Consider the following 18,601-nt stretch of genomic DNA (forward strand, 5'->3'; position numbering starts at 1 on the left):
TTTATTGTATAATAATAATAATAATAAAAATAATATTAAATGTCTTGTTATTTCAATTATACAGTTAAATAATTAGATGTAACAAAGGGCAAGATTTAGCACAGCTATTCTGTCTAACCATTTTGCTTAAAAATTATCTAAGGCTTACATTTCAATTTTCATAAGTACTATCTAATTTTACTACTATGAAACTATAAAACATTCATGAGCCTCTCAGATATTAATATTTATATATAGAGTTTCAGTAAAAACTTATTGAAAAGTATCTGCATCATGTGTTTAACATCAGAACATGGTAATCGAGACACAGTTTTTTTGATGTTGCGCTTAAAGTTGAATGGTGAGGTCAAGTCAAAGACAAGTGTTAATTTTTTTCTTTTTTGTGTGTATTTGTAGCCTCGTTGGTTAGGCTTCAAATTAGTTTATAATTATTTGTTGACTCTTTTATTTTTGGTGTATAATATTTGTTTTTTGCTATTTTAATTATTTTATTAGTTAGGTTTCTAAAACGACTATAATTACCAATTTCCTCGTATTAGATATCAGATTTTTTTCATTTTGTCCTTTTGATTTATTGAATTAATTAGTCTCTGATTGTCAGGAGTTCGGTCACTCATTCAGCAATTGCAATATTGTGCTAAGGTGTCATAAGTGCAAAGGAGCACATTTCTACAAGAATTGCGATAAGGAAATCGATAAACCCTGCAAACTATTGGCAGTGCCCAAAAAATCCAAACTTTGTCAATAGTCAGAAAAAAAAGGCTACGGCGTGTCATACGCGGAAAAAACTCGACCCGGCCGCGTGCAGTGGCCAGAGTCAAAGAGGGAGGTGGCTACGTCACCAAACATTGATACAGTGGCGAAGCGTGAACTTTTCTTTCGGGTAGACAAACAATAAAAATTGTTAATTAGAAAAAAATGTGTATTCAATATTATTCACTTTAATGAAATAGAGAATGAAAGCGCATGAAATATTAACTCAAAGAAAAAAATATGTAGTGATATAAAAAAGAAAAAAATAATTATTACTAGAATAAAAAGATAGATAGATAAAAATAAATACTACTTACAAAAAAAACACAACATAGGTATAACCATAACTTATAAATCCATAATATCCATTATTTTAAAATTAATTAAAAACAAATAAAAACACAACTAAAATACAATTGCCAATATCAAACAGTCGTTCATAAATAACCCCTAAAATATCCACTAAAAAAATCTTTTCTATACAGCCAAAAATAAAAATACTAATTATTAAATTGCAATAGCACGCGCCCGCACCAAATGCCAAATGCAGATTCATCAAAAAACAAAACTCAAGATGTATTGCGGCCGACCAGATCAAGCGTGTCTATAAGCAATAACCCTCAAGAGCATAATAAAATAGCTGGTCGACTTCGATAGACAAAAGTTCAAATGTCTTTCCCGCGAGTAAATTTTGCATACGTAATAGGCTGAATACTGATGCGGCTGGACCTCTGTCACCTGCTTGATGCGTATATGGTTCGATTAGATGCTCCAAATTTCGGAAGACAAATATCAATGTGTCTTCCTGGGGCTCGTATACAATAATTGGGTGTCAGCCCTGCATTTTTATTTTAATTGGTGCGTCAGGCGGGGCGCGCCTTAAATATTATAGATAGATAGATATTATAGCCGTTTAGATACTATATAATGATAGTAAGGAGAGCGACTACATTCTGTGTTATTTTTTTTTTAATTTGAATTCAACAATTACATGAAATAATTACGTAATAAATTAATGAAAAATAACTGGATAATTTTGGGTAGACAGTGTCTACCTTGTCTACTCATACGCTTCGCCACTGCATTGATAGCGCGGGAATTAACCCACTTTTCTATTTATTGAGTCTCCCCGAAAACGAACTGAATCAAAAAATCGGTAACATCAATAAGCTTAACGTCTTAAAGTAATCCAGCGATAAAACTGCTCCTAGGTGCAATCTCGTAGACTGGGGGATTCGGCCAAATGCCTGAATATTGTCAGTTGGAACACGCAGTCGCTTTACCCAAAACGCATCGAACTTTGTTCGATTCGAACGAGTTCTTAAACAATAACAACATTGACATAGCGCTGATTCAAGAAATATTCTTAAGACCGCACACTAAACTCAAAATACACAACTATAAAGTTTATAGAAACGACAGGCCTCAAATAGTGGGCGGGGGCATGACAATATTAATCCAAATAAACATTACCCACCAAGAAGTACCGCAACGTAATACAGACCCGGCAATAGAAAATACAGCAATTAAAGTATTCTTAGGAAACAAAGAGGTTCTCATCATCTCAGTATATAAGCCACCATCTCAATACTAAACAACAGAAACATTAGACACATTTTTTAGAGACCACCATAGCCAATTGGTGGGGGTGTGATCGGAAGCCGTAAAAAAATTGACTTTTTTTTAGAAAATGGCATTTTTGGGTACTTGTACTATTGCTGAAACCCTGAAATTTTAGTATATGTTGTAAAACAAAATTTCGGGTCTTTTAGATGTTGTTAAATCTTTCCACCATGTACAGAGACGCCACAAATAAATTAAACGCAAAAATTCGAATTGCTCAAAACCTATTAAGGTTGGAATATTGTAATTTTACATAAATAATAGGGTTATTAAAGTATTTGATACCTGAAGAGAATATAGTCGTATAGTAGTAGAGAATATAAATCGTCCAGGTGCCACCACTAAAAAGTTATTAAGTAAAATGTGATTTTCGGGTCGGACCTCGATAAAGTTCATTATTGTTTGCCATGTATGGTTCCCAAAAATTTCGGTTATATGGCAGATTTCGAAATAAATCTTATAAAACGAAGTGCTTTTCGCCGAAACACTTTTTTTTATAAAAATTATATTTTAGCTTCTGGAGAAGTTTGAATTTTTTTTTGCCACTTTTGTTCGCTTATAATTACTCACCTTGTACACCGGTCTGGCTCAAAAAGTATACAGTTATTAAGCTTTTAATAGCCCTTACGTCCTAAAAATTTTAAGTCGTTAAAAGCTTTTAATTTCGTCGCAGACTGGGAGCGTCTGCTACGAGTCTACAGGGTGTGCCAACAAGGTGTACGGCTAAGATAGCGCCTTAACTATACGCGGTAGACCAAACAGTTCTAGAGCAAAGTTGTAGGGTTGAGAAAAACCTACAAACTAAAAATATTTTTATATATCCTCCTGGGACCCGGACATGTTTTTGTTAAGTTAGGGTTGTGAGGCTTTTAAATATAATAAAAAATACATAAATAAACATTGTTTATTAATAACTTTTTTAATTTTTTTCTTACTTTGACAGATACATGACGTCCATTAAAATGGACATTGGGTCTTAACCTAAACAAAAATTTCTAATATATATATTTTTTTTCAATAACATTTTAGTCTAAACCTATAAAAACGCAGAAAATAAATGTAAACTTAAATTTATTTGCTATGGAACTCCATGAAACAGTTTCTGTTGCCAGTAATGCACAAAAATGTGTTGCATGTATTACAAAAAAACTTGGTTCTTTGGGCATTTTTACATCTAACCGAATTTTTTAAGTCTGTGGCAATTTCTGGAAAGTGTTGTTTCCGTTTTCTTTCGGTGCCTAATGACGATGACGGTGAATCGACAAAGATATTTCCCTCAAGATTTCTTCTAGTACCTACATCTCGGATGTTTTCTTGGGATTCACTTTGTGGATTGGGTGTATTTGTCAAAAGTTGAGTGGCAATTTCGATTTTAAAATCTAAATATTGTTGTATTTTGCGTGGAGAGATTTTAAATTTTTTTTTATCTCTTCGAGTAAAAATCCATGAGTTAGCCATTGCTAGATCAAAGAAATGGAAAATGACCCTTACAGTCCATTTTTTTGACCTGGCTCGAATTCTATAATAGCTAATCATTCGGTCTATCAAGTCTATTTCTCCCATACAATCGTTGTATTTAGCAACAACGTAAGGTCTTTTAACCTGAATGTATTTAGAGTTTCTCTTAGACCACCTTTTACACTCATCGCTAGGTTGAATTCCTAGAGCAGTAGATTCCAAAAGTACAGATTTCAGATCATACCATTGTATAACTACTATTTCGCCATCTTGTCTTACAATTTGTTCCGAGCTGCCTCTACCAATCTTGGCCATAATTTTTTCCTAAGTTAAATTTGCTGGCGCTGGTACACGATATTTCATAATGGTTCCAGTACAATATTTCTCTTGTTGACGAAGATATTCGAGAAGTGGTATTGTCGTGAAATATCTATCGCAGTACCACATGACTTCCAGGAAATAATGTCCTTCCAAGGCGAACAACAGCAGAAGGTCCAACACCAAGTCGTTTTACAGAACCATCTGGAAAAGTATCTTTTCCTTGATATAATTCAAAGTCTATGACAAGACCATCAGGGACAGCAACAACAAAATTTTTTAAGCATCACTGCTGCTTACTAGTTCTTCATTAATTATTTCTTCTTCTCTCCCCATTAAATTATCCATAGTTTGAATTTCTATCATCATCAGACATTTCAATGTCAGAGTCATCATTTCCAATGATTTTTAGTATTTGCTCCAATTTTTCGTCATCTTCCCCTGGCCGAAGCACTCTTTGATTGCCAAAAATTCCTAAAATAAATTTTATGAGTTAATTTAAAATGCACATGAGATAGACCCAATGTCCATTTAAATGGACGCGAATAACTTAGGGTAATACAAAACTTATTTAATTTTTTTATTATTGTAATGTTATTTAAATTTGTCTATTAAACATTTGCAAATAAGAACTTTTACAAAAATCATTACAAAACGTTAAAAAATAGGCTAGATACCATCATAACATGAACCACGTGCAGCCGCCATCACAACAGAAAACAAACAAGTGATTCCCAGCACATGTGCACAATTAAAGTCGACCGAATCGGACTGGGCGACAGCACCGAAGTGTCCAACGTAGTAGATGCGAGGTCTCAGCTGCTTAAATAATAAATTAACGAAACTGGAAACATAAAAACTGGCATGTCCATTTAAATGGACGCTAGGTCCCAGGAGGATATACTGGGTGTGTCACAAAAAAGTTACTATAAAATATGATTTTTTTAAAATGGTACGCCCTGTATATTATGGTACTAAAATGTGAGGCAAAAAGAGTACTTTACTTTGGTATAACGTTTTTAAAATTTCCGTGCGGCGTTCCAACGTAATTAATTTTTTGATGTTACTTTTTGCCTTTTAGAGGGTTCTTTTAAAAAATCATAATTAACTTAAAATTTATTCTGCGCCTATGAAACTTGTACCACAGTTAGTCTAGGGTACCTCCTCTAGGTTGACTATGATAATTTGTAATTTTTTAATACAGGGTGTTTTTAAACAACTTTAAAACTTGAAATTAAATACGCAATATCTTAAATCTTTCAAATGGAACACCCTGTATATTTTTATCTAATTAAGTTTGTCCCTCAAATACCTTCATTTTTTATTTAATATGTCCTATAGCTAAACCAAGTACTTTTTGAGATATTTTAACTTTTCTGTAAAATACTATGCATAAAACAGGTATTCTTTAAGTTTTGATCAAGATTGCTTAGGAACATTGGTTTAAACCTCAAATAATAATTGTCAGATTATTAGTTTTATGACAGCAATAGACAAGATCAATGTTTTTTCTTTAAATACCATTTTAGAAATTATTATCAGTGAGTTAATCGATTTTTAATTTTTATTGTTCATTTTGTAATCAATATGAATTTTCCTCGTGAGGAATTTGTTGATATGATATATGCCCTTGGAGCTGCTAAAAGAAATAGCCTTTTGGCATCTAGAATTTATGCGCAACTTTATCCTGAAAGGAGACATCCCCAAGCACAAGTGTTTCAAAAACTAAAAGAAAGATTTGAGAGAACAGGAAGTGTAATTTATGAATAACATGAACGGGTGAAGCCAGTTACAAATGAGGAAAACAGGATAACAGTAGCTTTAAGTGTTGTTGAAGATCCTCATAAAAGCGTTAGGTAGCTTGCTAAAGAAATGCCCTTTAGTGCAACATTAATATCTCGCATGCTTTGAGGCGAAAAATTCCATCCTTACCATATTCAATTGTTGCAGGAATTACTTCCGCAGGATTATAAAAGAAGAACGGCTTTCTGTCAGTGGGCGCAAAATAAGATTCGTCAGCCTGAATTGTTTAATTTTGTGCTTTTTTCGGATAAAGCTACATTCCATAATAATGGCAGTGTTAGTAAACATAATTTTCATTATTACGACACCAGCAATCCATTCTTCACCCGAGAAATTCATCATCAACATAGATGGTCGCTTAATGTTTGCGCGGGAATAATAGGACATTACGTTATTGCACCGCAAGGTGGTGAAATGTATTCAAACTTTTTACAAAACGATTTTAATGTCGTTCTACAAACGTTGCCTGACCATGTTCGAGATAGGATTTGGTTTCCATGCTGTTAGAAATTTTTGAAATGAGCATTTTGATGACCGGTGGATAGGGAGCGGTGGGCCGGTCCCTTGGCCCGCAAGGCCCCCATATTTGACCAAATTGGATTTTTTCTTGTGGGGATATGTGAAGGAAAAAGTCTATCAAACAACTCCGACCACAAGTGAAAATATGAAAAATAAAATTCGGGAGATTTTTCAACAGTCACGCCAATTATGTTGGAAAAGGTTAATGACTCATTCTCAAAAAGGGTAAACGCTTGCGTACAAAATTTAGGAGGTCATATTGAACACAATTTATAATAATTGTAATTGATCTTTAAAATTAGTGTAACGATGTACATTTATGCAAAAATACGTAAGTACCTACCTAGTATGTAATTTAATTTTGCTGTTTTTTTTAGCAGATTAGGTGAGTAATTGTGTTGTTTAATTTTTCAAGTATGTAATAATAATAATAATAATAATTATAGGAAAAGTAATAATTCTAATTTTTTCTACGCAATCTTGATCAAAACTTAAAGAATACCCGTTTTATGCATAGTATTTTACAGAAAAGTTAAAATATCTCAAAAAGTACTTGGTTTAGCTATAGGACATATTAAATAAAAAATGAAGGTACTTGAGGGACAAACTTAATTAGATAAAAATATACAGGGTGTTCCATTTGAAAGATTTAAGATATTGCGTATTTAATTTCAGCATTTTAAAAAAATCATATTTTATCGTAACTTTTTTGTGACACACCCAGTATACATAAAAATATTTTTAGTTCGTAGGTTTTTGTCAACCCTACAACTTTGCTCTAGAACTTTTTGCTCTACCGCGTATAGTTAAGGCGCTATCTTGGCCGGACACCTTGTTGGCACACCCTGTACAATAACACTATTATAACAAATTTAAGTCACTAGTGATAAAAATACTAGAGGTTCAAGAACTTAATCATATGCCATACTGATCTTCTATCTACCTAACGTTAAGTTGAGGCTTACCTAATAAGACAGTTTTCTTTCAGAAAATGAAGGCGGTGTAAAATTGCAACCCATTTTCATCTCAGTGGATCCCCAAAGAGACACTCCAGAATTGGTGGAGAAGTATTGCCGAGAGTTTAGCCCCAAATTGTTAGGGTTGACGGGGACCGATGAGCAGGTAGCGAAGGCCTGCAAAGCCTACAGGGTCTATTTCAGTGCCGGGCCAAAAGACGAGGATAGCGATTATATTGTAAGTTATTTCTTTCTCACTTTTTATAAGTAACGGTTTGATGTAAAAGATTTGCAAGCGCAAAACTGAACTTTTTAAATTGGTGTGCCTATACTAAATTGGTGCGACTATACTCTATTTCAGAAGTGTGTAGAGCAATAAAACCTCATTAGGTATGCAAAAGTGGTACCTGGTGATCCACCAATATTTTATTCTTTTCGTTGATTGCAGGTAGTGCCACCCGGTTTTGGGTCAATTTATGAGTTTTGCCCATTGTTACCCACTATTGAAAACGGTTCGCCAAAGGCGTGCAACTGGGACTTGTTTTTTACCTTATAATTAATGTACTTAAATGCTATTTTATTTTAGAAAGTTACTTTTGTTTAAATGAAATAATATATTTTTTTCACAAATTTATTGAACATAATATGTAGAGTAAAACAGTTGAAAATGTCACTTTTGGATCTGGCACTTTTTGAACAGTGTATAACAATTTTAAATTATAATAGATTGTAGTCTTCTTCGTCATCTGACGAACTGTCATCACCTCTTGACATTATAATTAAATGTCTGATCTGTGAGGTTGTCAAGATCCCACATTTTGTCCTCTTGCTTAATTACATGCTGGACTGCTTTTCGCCAATTCTCTGGTGTCGCTTCCGTAATGGCTTGATCAAACAGTAGCTTAACATCTTTCATTTTAAAAGTCGTGTTTTGTCTTGCTACAAATCCTTTTACCTGCGCCCATATCAGTTCTATAGGATTTAGTTCGCAATGATATGGCGGTAAGCGCAGTACAGTTATATTATATTTTTCGGCTATATCTTCCACGGCGTATTTCATGAAACGAGTTTTGTGTAAGTTTGCTATTGCCAGCAGTTCTTTTTTTATCAAATTTGCTTCAAACGCAATACCTTTTGCAGTCAGCCAATCGATAATTTCTTGCTTTCTCCAACTTGAAGTTGGCGTCTTCTCTATTCGCCGTGAATGATAGCTTGCGTTATCCATAACCACCACCGAATTAGCCAGAAGAAATTTTATCATTTCACCAAAATAGTCCTCGAAAACGTCTGAGTTCATGTCTTCATAGTAATATCCTGTGCGAGTCGACTCAAAGGTTAGCAGACCTTCTTTTAAAAATCCCTCTTCGCTTCCAATATGTGTGATTATAAGTCTTTTTCCTTTTCCCGAAGGTACTTTAATACCCGTAGACAGGCCTTCTATGAAAGCTTGGCGAGTACTGGTTATATTTTTGTCTTGCCACATTTTTTGGACTATATAACCTTCGTTAATCCACGTCTCATCAAGATAAAAAACTTTCTTTTGCTCCCTGCGGAACTGCTTGATACTTCTCAAGTATTGTCGTCTCCAACAAACAATTTCGTCGCTCTCCAGTAAAAGTGCTTTGCGGTTATGCTTTTCCCAGGCAAAATCCATATTTTTTAAAGTTTTCCATAAAAGTTTTCTACTTATCAACGGAATACTGTCATCTCGGCCAAGCTCCATTAAAATTTTGTCTAGGGTGGGTATTTCCTTTTTAAAATAAAAAGAGTGAACTTTTCTTCGAATTATACATTTAGCATTTTCATCAAGGACTTTTGTAGGTCGTCCTGGCTTTTGCTTGGGAGATTCCACTTGACCTGCTACTTTTCTTTCCCGCAACAATTTGAAAATGGTGGACTTTCCAATTCCACTCATTCGAGAACATTTTTCAACAATTTCTTGCACAGTAAAACTAGGGTAATCGTGTTGGACTGAATACCTCCATTTTTTAAATATTGGGATAATAATATTGTGATTACACTACAGCGTAGCAGTGACTACTAACGTTTAAAATATGATTTAAAAGTATTTATAGTCTGTATATATTACCTGACCCCATTTTTGCATGTTACAAAGCGTTAAAAGATAGGTACCTATACAAAAGGATTAAAAGTATTTATTTAGTATTTAATCTCTTTCAAAATAAAGGCATTTAATCCGTGAAAATTAAATTCATAAATATTATAAGTACCTGCGCCTATGAACTACCACGAAATGTAGCCAAACAGAACGGAATTCCCCAGTTTATTGCTCTATACACTTCTGAAATAGAGTATAGATGTCGATAAGAATAATTATAATAATAACTTGTATTTGTATCAGTAAATATTTTACTGATTATATTATACTATTTAAACATAGATTTAGTGATTCATAATTATAATAGAGAATACAGTCCTTATACAAAAAGGACCTGGAAAGCAATTTTAAAATTGTTCTAATTCCAGCACCCACCTATATATAATACAGGGTGATTGATGGTTGATGGTACACGGAAACGGAACGGAAAACGGAATTTTTTTGAAAATTTGGCATCATGGATTTTAGCTGGTGATCTAACGATTAAAAATATTTTTAGCGATACAGCGTTGCCGCTTATATCAAAAAATAGTAGCAACTTTGTTATTTTAAATGGAATACCCTGTATATTATTTTATTTTCCGATCCGCTATCACTTTATGATTGTTTTTGTATAAGTTGTTGCTATAACTATCTTTAGTGGTTTTCGAGAAATTATTTTCTTTATTTTTTGACCAAAACATAGCTCCAAATAAATTTTTATTACTGCGGCACTGAAACGCGCAGAAAATTGAAATTATAAGCGTAATTTACGAAGGTATTGTACACTCACCGGCACAAAATTCCGCCACCCTGAAATATTGGCCAAGTTTGATGTTTCATAAATTTTTTATTTTTTATCAGATTCTCACGATTTTGCCATCAGTTTTTAGATACATTTGTTGTGATTTTTTAAAATCATTTTGTAAAGTAGCATTTTTCGATTAGGCTATATTGGCTACAGGAGTAAAACAAACTGTTGTTTTTTTCTCGTAATTTCAAAAGACCCTGTAGGAAAATTAAGGTGGATAATTCTGTTTACATACTGTTCCTTGTAATCTTTGATGTATTTTAAACATTTCAATTTTTGATTCATTCCATTATCTTATTTCTGCTGCGAGCTGCAAATTTTTTATTAAAACGCTGATTTGAAGCGTATTTTTATTAGACGAAACAAACACTAGGTATATCATAAAGTTAATTTAAAAAAAAACAATTTTAATAGCGTGTATTTCCTCCTCTCGCAGCAATAACAGTTTGCAGTCTTTGCGGCATCGAATGAATAAGGTTCCTTATTCTTTCTTGAGGAATAGCCTCATATTCTTCGATCAGCGCTAGTCGTAAGTCTTACAAGATTTGTGGTTGTACAAGACGACGACGAACGGCCCGTTTAAGTTGATCCCAAAGATGTTCTATTGGGTTGAGATCCGGGCTACATGCGGGCCATTCCAATCTTGGGAGTTCAACTTCATCCAGATATTCGCTCACTACATGTGCAACGTGAGGTCTAGCATTATCATGCATTAATGTAAATTGGTTCCCAATGAATGGAGCAAATGGGACAACAACTTCTTGAAGGATTTCCTCAATGTAACGGTGGGCGGTTAGAGCTTCATTTTCAATAAATACAAGATTGGTGCGTGCTTCGGTAGAAATACCCGTCCAAATCATGACTGAACCGCCACGATATTAGATTTGTTCTAAAATGGTGCAGTCAGCATATCTTTCATTTCTACGTCTGTATATCCTCTCACGACCATTCGGCGTCCTTAAACAAACCCTGGATTCATCTGTGAATAGTATATTTGCCCACTGTTCTAGAGTCCACTCAAAATGCGATCTTGCAAACCTCAGTCGGTGTTGTCGATGCCGAGGAAGTAATTGTGGACATCTTGCTGGCCTTCGTGAATAAAGTCCAGCTTCTGCTAATCTTCTACGTATCGTTCTTTCACTTATACTTACTCCATGAAGTATTCGCAAATAAAAAATTTATAAAACATCAAACTTGGCCAATATTCATGGTGGCGGAATTTTGTGCCGGCGAGTATACATTAGTTTTCATTATAAAAATTTGTTCTACGTTATATAGGATTGCTCAAAATTAGTGATTTTACCGCTAGATACAATAATTGTAAAAAATGATTTTTTTTTCATTTTTTTTAAATGGAACACCCTGTATATTATAACATATTCTAAAACAAAATTAAAATCTAGTTAAAAAAAGTTCCTATATCTAAGTAGTTCGGTTTCTGAAATAAAAGCAAGCTTCTGTAAAAAACGGAATATTTTGAGATATTGCCCGATTGAACTAGTTCCAGTAATATCGAAGAATATGGAGAAAGCAGTCATCCAACAACTGTTAAAATATCTGGAATCATCTGGACTAATCAGCGATCATCAATACGGCTTCCGAAAGCTTAGATCCACCGGCGATCTTCTGGCTTACGTCACACACTTGTGGACGGAGGCCATGGAGAAGCACGGCGAGTCCCGCTCAGTCGCTCTTGACATTTCCAAGGCATTTGACAAAGTGTGGCATGAGGGACTACTAACCAAGCTCTCCGCAATCGGCATACAAAACTCATTATTGAATTGGATCAAAAGTTTTCTTGAACAACGAACAATCCAAGTAGCCGTCGATGGACACCTCTCCGACAAATTTAACATTAACGCTAGAGTCCCTCAAGGATGCATTCTATCCCCCACCCTTTTCTTGGTATATATCAACGATTTGCTAGAAACCACTGTCAATCCAATCTAGAGCTTTGCGGACGATAGCACACTTATTTCCACATTTAAATCCGCCAAACCAACGATAGCCGCAAGTTCTCAGAATCTTAGGCAGCAACAAGTAGCTTCAACCAACAACGATATTAGAGCAATCTCTAATTGGAGTGGGGCGATAACAATTTGGTCAATTTTAACGCTAAAAAAACGCAGGCTGCAGTATTTACGATGAACACTAACCTTGGTGGCCCGGAGCTGGTTATGGCAGGGAAAACATTGCCAATGAAATCATCTTTACATCTTCTAGGAGTCGAGGTCACCAACAGTGTGTCCTGGCATGACCACGTTGCCGAGGTCGCCAGGGCGGCTTCCAAAAAACTCGGAGTGCTTAAATTATAAGGCTCAAATACGCTTATAAGGCTCAAATATGCCCTTCCCTCGAGTATTGCTCGCATGTCTGGAGCTCTGCACCCAAGCATAGTTTAAACCTGCTGGATTCTATACAGAAGAGAGCTATTCGTCTTATCGACAAACCAGAACTGACAAAGAGTCTGGATAGTCTGGAGCACAGGAGAAAGGTGGCTGATCTCTGTTTATTCTACCGTTATTATCACGGTAAGTGCTTCTCTGAGCTGGCATGCCTGATTCCACTCAGGGCTGTTTCGACAAGAAGGACGCGTCTAGCAGTTGCGGCTCATCAACATCGAGTTCACCTGCCTACCCCAAGGACGTCGCTGTATCGGGACTCATTCATCTGGAAAACATCTTCTTTGTGGAACGGGCTTCCACCTCACATATTTCCCGACGCATACAACCTACAGAGATTTAAGATATATGCCCACACATATCTTCGCGCAAGCACCACTCCAAGAGTGACATAGGACTTTCCTCTTGTGCTTGTGTTTACCATAAAAAAAAATACCACAATTTTAAAACTATTTTTTTTCAATTCAATTTCCTCAGAACTAAGTATTTTGAGTTACGTTACGTAGATATGTTCATGGTGCTGGATTATTTTAATAAAAATAAAGACTTTATAAGTTCAGAAATGCGTGGAATAAAATTGATAAGGTAAGTAGTCAAGTTATAGGTATAATATACCACTATAGTAATAGGTAAAAATAATAGAGTAAAGAGTGATAGGTACCGGGCGTCTCATTTTAAGTAAGATAACAAAACAAGTAGACGCTTCGCGTCTACTTTGGTCCGTGGGGACCAGTAGAAATTTTTAAAATTTTTGTCAGTACTACAAAAAAAAATCTCCACAATTATCCAAGGAGTGCCCTAAACACGCAGTGGGGAAGAGACCTGCCGTATCCTCATAAGGCTCTGAGTTCAAATCTTAGCCTCGGCATGGTGCTCTACCCAACTTTTTCTTTTTTTAGTACTTCGAAAAAATTAACATCTATAGTAAATCCAAAAATCTCATCCATTATTCTCTAAGAGACCAACATACAAAATTGACGAAAAACAAAGAAAAACACAAAGTCACGGTCTCACAACATGTAATTAAACGGGCTACACGTGTTTCGCTCTAGTTAGAGCATCATCAGGCCTTTAGAAGCCATCCACACACTTATGCTGTAACTGATGATGCTCTAACTAGAGCGAAACACGTGTAGCCCGTTTAATTACATGTTGTGAGACCGTAACTATGTGTTTTTCTTTGTTTCTCGTCAATCTATAGTAAATACAGAGAGAAAAGGGAAGGTCTTATTATATATTATAATCAGAAATAAATTTCATGGACATATTACTTACTTATTTCTGGGTATCATGCTTCAGAGAACCATGATGTATTACAATACGCTCCGCTCTTTAATTTTAGTTTATTTATATTCTCAAAACTTGCATATATCAAAATTATGTCAGGGTTCTAAAATGAATCGGTAATAAAATCGTAAACCAGATCAACATTGGAAATAATTTAAAAAATTTGCTTTGGTCCGATTGAAAAAAGTACTATACTACCAAATAGTTACATCTATTCTGTAGCAATAAAAGTTATAAAATTCTGTCTATTATTAATTTTAATATTATAAAGTGTATCGTTTAACTCTTAGCCATTATTTATAATTTAATTGTTAATTATGCCTAAAAAAACGAATTAACAACTTTGGTATTGTTTGGAAGGTAAACAGCTTAATTCCTTTATGTAAAGCCACCTTAACATGTTTTTGCATAATTCTGACTCACGTTGGTTGCTATCGGGCTTAAGCCATAAAAATCGAAGAAAAAAAGAAGAAGACGAAGAGACTTTCACTTGTCATTTCAATGTCACTTTCCGGCCCACAAGCATAAACGCCACCGGTAACGGGAGTTCCAAAAATCGAAACAAATGTTGGAAGATATTTTTAAGTTTCCACATCTTTCTTACTTTTCTATATGAAAATAAAATGTAAGTATCACAATTACACACATACAAGTTTTTTTTTTAATTCAGTTTCATAATTACCAATTTTTAGTGAATAATCCTGAAATTTATGAAAATACATACATTTTAAGGTTATGTCATAATGTTTTGATTGTTATATTTGATTTTGTTTTTGTTATTTTAGTGGACTACACCAACAAAGGTTATGTGTTTTGCACCAGATTGAAAGCATCATAGCGAAAAACGGACCTGTCATATCTTTAAATTTTCAAAAGAGCCCCTGGAAAAAGAAAAATGAATATCTTTGCCAAGGAATAGGTACTAAGGTATTTTTACTAAATCTTTCATTTTTTTTAATACCTAAATGAGGTAATTTATAAATTTTGTTCCTTGTAGGCAAATGGATAAAAAACCTTCAGTCCATGCATTGGTATGTAATTGTTGACAAAAATACAATGAATGGCCTCACTACTTTTCCACATGCAAAGAGGTTAACCAAGGAGAAATTAAAGAAATTGTCAAAAACCTAGGTAAGTATATACTTCCAACTTATTTTTATTTATTTCAAAGCTTGATTTTTTTCAAGGTAAATACAGAATTGCTTAGTACAAACATATCTATACCCAGTACAAGTTCGTCCACTTCTTTGAAGCATGGTACTTCAAACAGAAACACTGTCAACAATTTTGTAGAAGGTGAGCCGGTGTCAAATTCCAGTAAGGGACATGATTTTAATTTTGCACCAACAGCAGAGCTAAAATTCATTTTGCCGCAAAAAACTGGAGGATGTGAAAGAAAAAAGTGCAGAAGTTAAATTAAGTTTTTCATATGAGCACATAAAAAATAATCATGACAAAGTTCAGTTGTATACAGGTTTGACATGTAATAAATATGTTTGTAATCTTATTAAGTTAATTAGTTTTATATATTATTTAAATAATAATTGTATACTTCACATAGAATATGCAGAAATTATATGTACATATATAAATTTTTTTATTAAGATAAGGACAACATGTATTAAAGCATAACACATAATATAAACACACACGTAATATCTTCATTAAAAATTATGATTGTATGTTATGTAGCATTAGAGCCTAAAAACATTAAGGAGAATAAAGGTCGTTATTGGCAAATGACAATATTATTTTCTCTATTTCCTACATTTTTGGTGAAGGGAATAGGCTCTGCCCTAAAAAGCCAGGTTAAACCAAGAGCAAAAAAGTTTAGGTCTCATGAGTGTAAGTAAAGTAAACCTTTCTATTAAAAAGGCCATCAAAGATAAAAAAAAATATACTAAAAATATTAATGTTAATTCTTTAGCGACATCTAGGGTGGATATGCTGAATCAACTCATCAATTAATTCACTGTCGTACTGATGAAAGTTATGGCGTATTCACCAAAGTATGCAGATAATCGCTGAAAAATAATTTTATTTGCGTTTTCAAATTATGCTTAAAATTCAAAACTTCTTTTTTTACCTTAAAGGCCATGCAAAACTTAGTAGAAAAGTTTATTAAGTAAATTTTCCACGATTTATACGTGCCACAAGATAAAGGGAAAAGAGGGTCCCATTTATTAGGGTATTGGGATAAGACAACTAGGTTTTATGTCGATTTTTTTTATTTTCCATTTTTATTTTGAAAAGCAATTGTAATAAAATATAAAAAGAATTAACAGGAAAAGAATCGGTAATAAAAGAAACTATTAACGAATTGAATCGAAGCTATAGAAGCCGAGATATTAGTAAAAATGTGGGAAAAACAAAAGAAAACTGGTTTTTTCCCACGGTACAATTTTTTTTTTTTTAAATGATTATTGACAAATTTTAAAGTAAACCGTAAACTAACAATTTCCAGTAAAAAAACTCAATAAAAAAAAAATTTTTTTTTTGGTCGAAAATCGAAAGGGGTATACCCACGAAAAATTTCGAAAAAATGATTTTTATTTTTTTCTGAATTAACTGTGAGTCTGAGAACTTTTTGTTTCAAACAAAAGTTCTCGGGAATATTACGAGGTATCCGTATGTCAAAACGAATCGGTTCTAGCTATTATAGAATCGGAGAAAATTGCAAAAAACTGTAAAACATAAATATCGAATTATCAAGAGCCCTATGGAAAAATATCAATTTTTTATTTTTCTATCCTGCACTACTTCAGAGTACCTTTAAAAAAGGTTATTACCAATTTGACTCTAAAATGAACAGAAACCCTATTTCTTTGCAATTTTCGATTTTCGAACAAAATCCGGGGTCAAAATGACCATTTTTTCAAAATATGCTCTGAATTTAAAATTTCTTTTTTCTGGTTAAAGACCATTCAAAAACTAGTAAAAAAGCTTTATGACAAATTTTTCCACGATCCATACGAGTGCCACAATATAAATAGAAAGATTAGGTCCCATAAGAATTCATGTTTGGGGATAAGAAAACCGGGTTTTTTCGTGGATTTTTTTGATTTTTCAGTTTTATTTTTGAGAGCCAATAGTAATAAAGTATTAAAAGAATTGACAGGAGAAGAATAAGAAATAAAAGAAACCATAAACGAATTGAATCGAAGCTATAGAAGCCGAGATATAAGTAAAAATGTGGGAAAAACAAAAGAAAACTTCCTTTTTCCCACCGTACAATTTTTTTTTCCTAAAATGATTAATGGCAAATTTTAAAGTAAACCGTAAACTAACAATTTCCAGTAAAAAAACTCAATAAAAAAAAAATTTTTTTTTTGGTCGAAAATCGAAAGGGGGTATACCCACGAAAAATTTCGAAAAAATGATTTTTATTTTTTTCTGAATTAACTGTGAGTCTGAGAACTTTTTGTTTCAAACAAAAGTTCTCGGGAATATTACGAGATATCCGTATGTCAAAACGAATCGGTTCTAGCTATCATAGAATCGGAGAAAATTGAAAAAAACTGTAAAACATAAATATCGAATTATCAAGAGCCCTATGGCAAAATTTTAATTTTTTATTTTCCTATCCTGTACTACTTTAGAGTACCTTTAAAAAAGATTATTACCGATTTGACTCTAAAATGAACGGAAAACCTATTTCTTTGCATTTTTCGATTTTCGAACAAAATCCGGGTCAAAATGACCATTTTTTCAAAACATGCTCCGAATTCAAAATTTCTTTTTTCTGGTTAAAGACCATTCAAAAACTAGTAAAAAAGCTTCATGACAAATTTTTCCACGATCCATACGAGTGCCACAATATAAATAGAAAGATTAGGTCCCATAAGAATTCATGTTTGGGGATAAGAAAACCGGGTTTTTTCGTGGATTTTTTTGATTTTTCAGTTTTATTTTTGAGAACCAATAGTAACTGGATATAAAAAGAATTGACAGGAGAAGAATAAGGAATAAAAGAAACCATAAACGAATTGAATCAAAGCTACAGAACCCGCGATACTATAGTAAAAATGTGGGAAAAACAAAAGAAAACTGGTTTTTTCCCACCGTACAATTTTTTTTCCTAAAACGATTATTGGCAAATTTTAAAGTAAGCCCTAAACTAACAATTTCCAGTAAAAAAGCCCAATAAAAAAATAATTTTTTTTTTGGTCGAAAATCGAAAGGGGTATACCCACGAAAAATTTCGAAAAAATGGTTTTTATTTTTTTATAAATAAACTATAACTCTGATAACTTTTTGTATTAAACAAAAGTTCTTGGGTATATTAAGAGGTATTCGCCTGTCAAAACGAATTGGTTCTAGCTATTATAGAATCGGAGAAAATTGAAAAAAACTGTAAAACATAAATATCGAATTATCAAGAGCCCTATGGCAAAATTTTAATTTTTTATTTTCCTATCCTGTACTACTTTAGAGTACCTTTAAAAAAGATTATTACCGATTTGACTCTAAAATGAACGGAAAACCTATTTCTTTGCATTTTTCGATTTTCGAACAAAATCCGGGTCAAAATGACCATTTTTTCAAAATATGCTCCGAATTCAAAATTTCTTTT

At 33.4% G+C, this 18,601-nt stretch overlaps 1 protein-coding gene and 1 long non-coding RNA gene across 3 annotated transcripts in view; both read left to right on the forward strand.

Annotated features, from left to right (window-relative positions):
* The window catches only part of LOC126737398 (protein SCO1 homolog, mitochondrial), a 38,714-nt gene that overhangs the window by 14,181 nt on the left and 5,932 nt on the right, over positions 1–18,601 (forward strand). The window contains exon 4 of the mRNA XM_050442289.1: positions 7,463–7,668. Coding sequence (XP_050298246.1) covers positions 7,463–7,668 — 206 coding nt within the window. The remainder of the gene's footprint in view (positions 1–7,462; positions 7,669–18,601) is intronic.
* Positions 7,686–16,470, forward strand: LOC126737404 (uncharacterized). 2 transcript variants are annotated; one of them, XR_007661017.1, is made up of 3 exons: positions 7,686–14,955; positions 15,026–15,159; positions 15,216–16,470. It is a non-coding gene; the product is annotated as an uncharacterized LOC126737404 (long non-coding RNA). The 2 variants fall into 2 exon arrangements; XR_007661016.1 differs by having other exon boundaries at positions 7,686–14,653; positions 14,814–15,159.

The sequence above is a fragment of the Anthonomus grandis genome, chromosome 6, assembly GCF_022605725.1.
Source record: "Anthonomus grandis grandis chromosome 6, icAntGran1.3, whole genome shotgun sequence".
Lineage (NCBI taxonomy): Eukaryota > Metazoa > Arthropoda > Insecta > Coleoptera > Curculionidae > Anthonomus > Anthonomus grandis.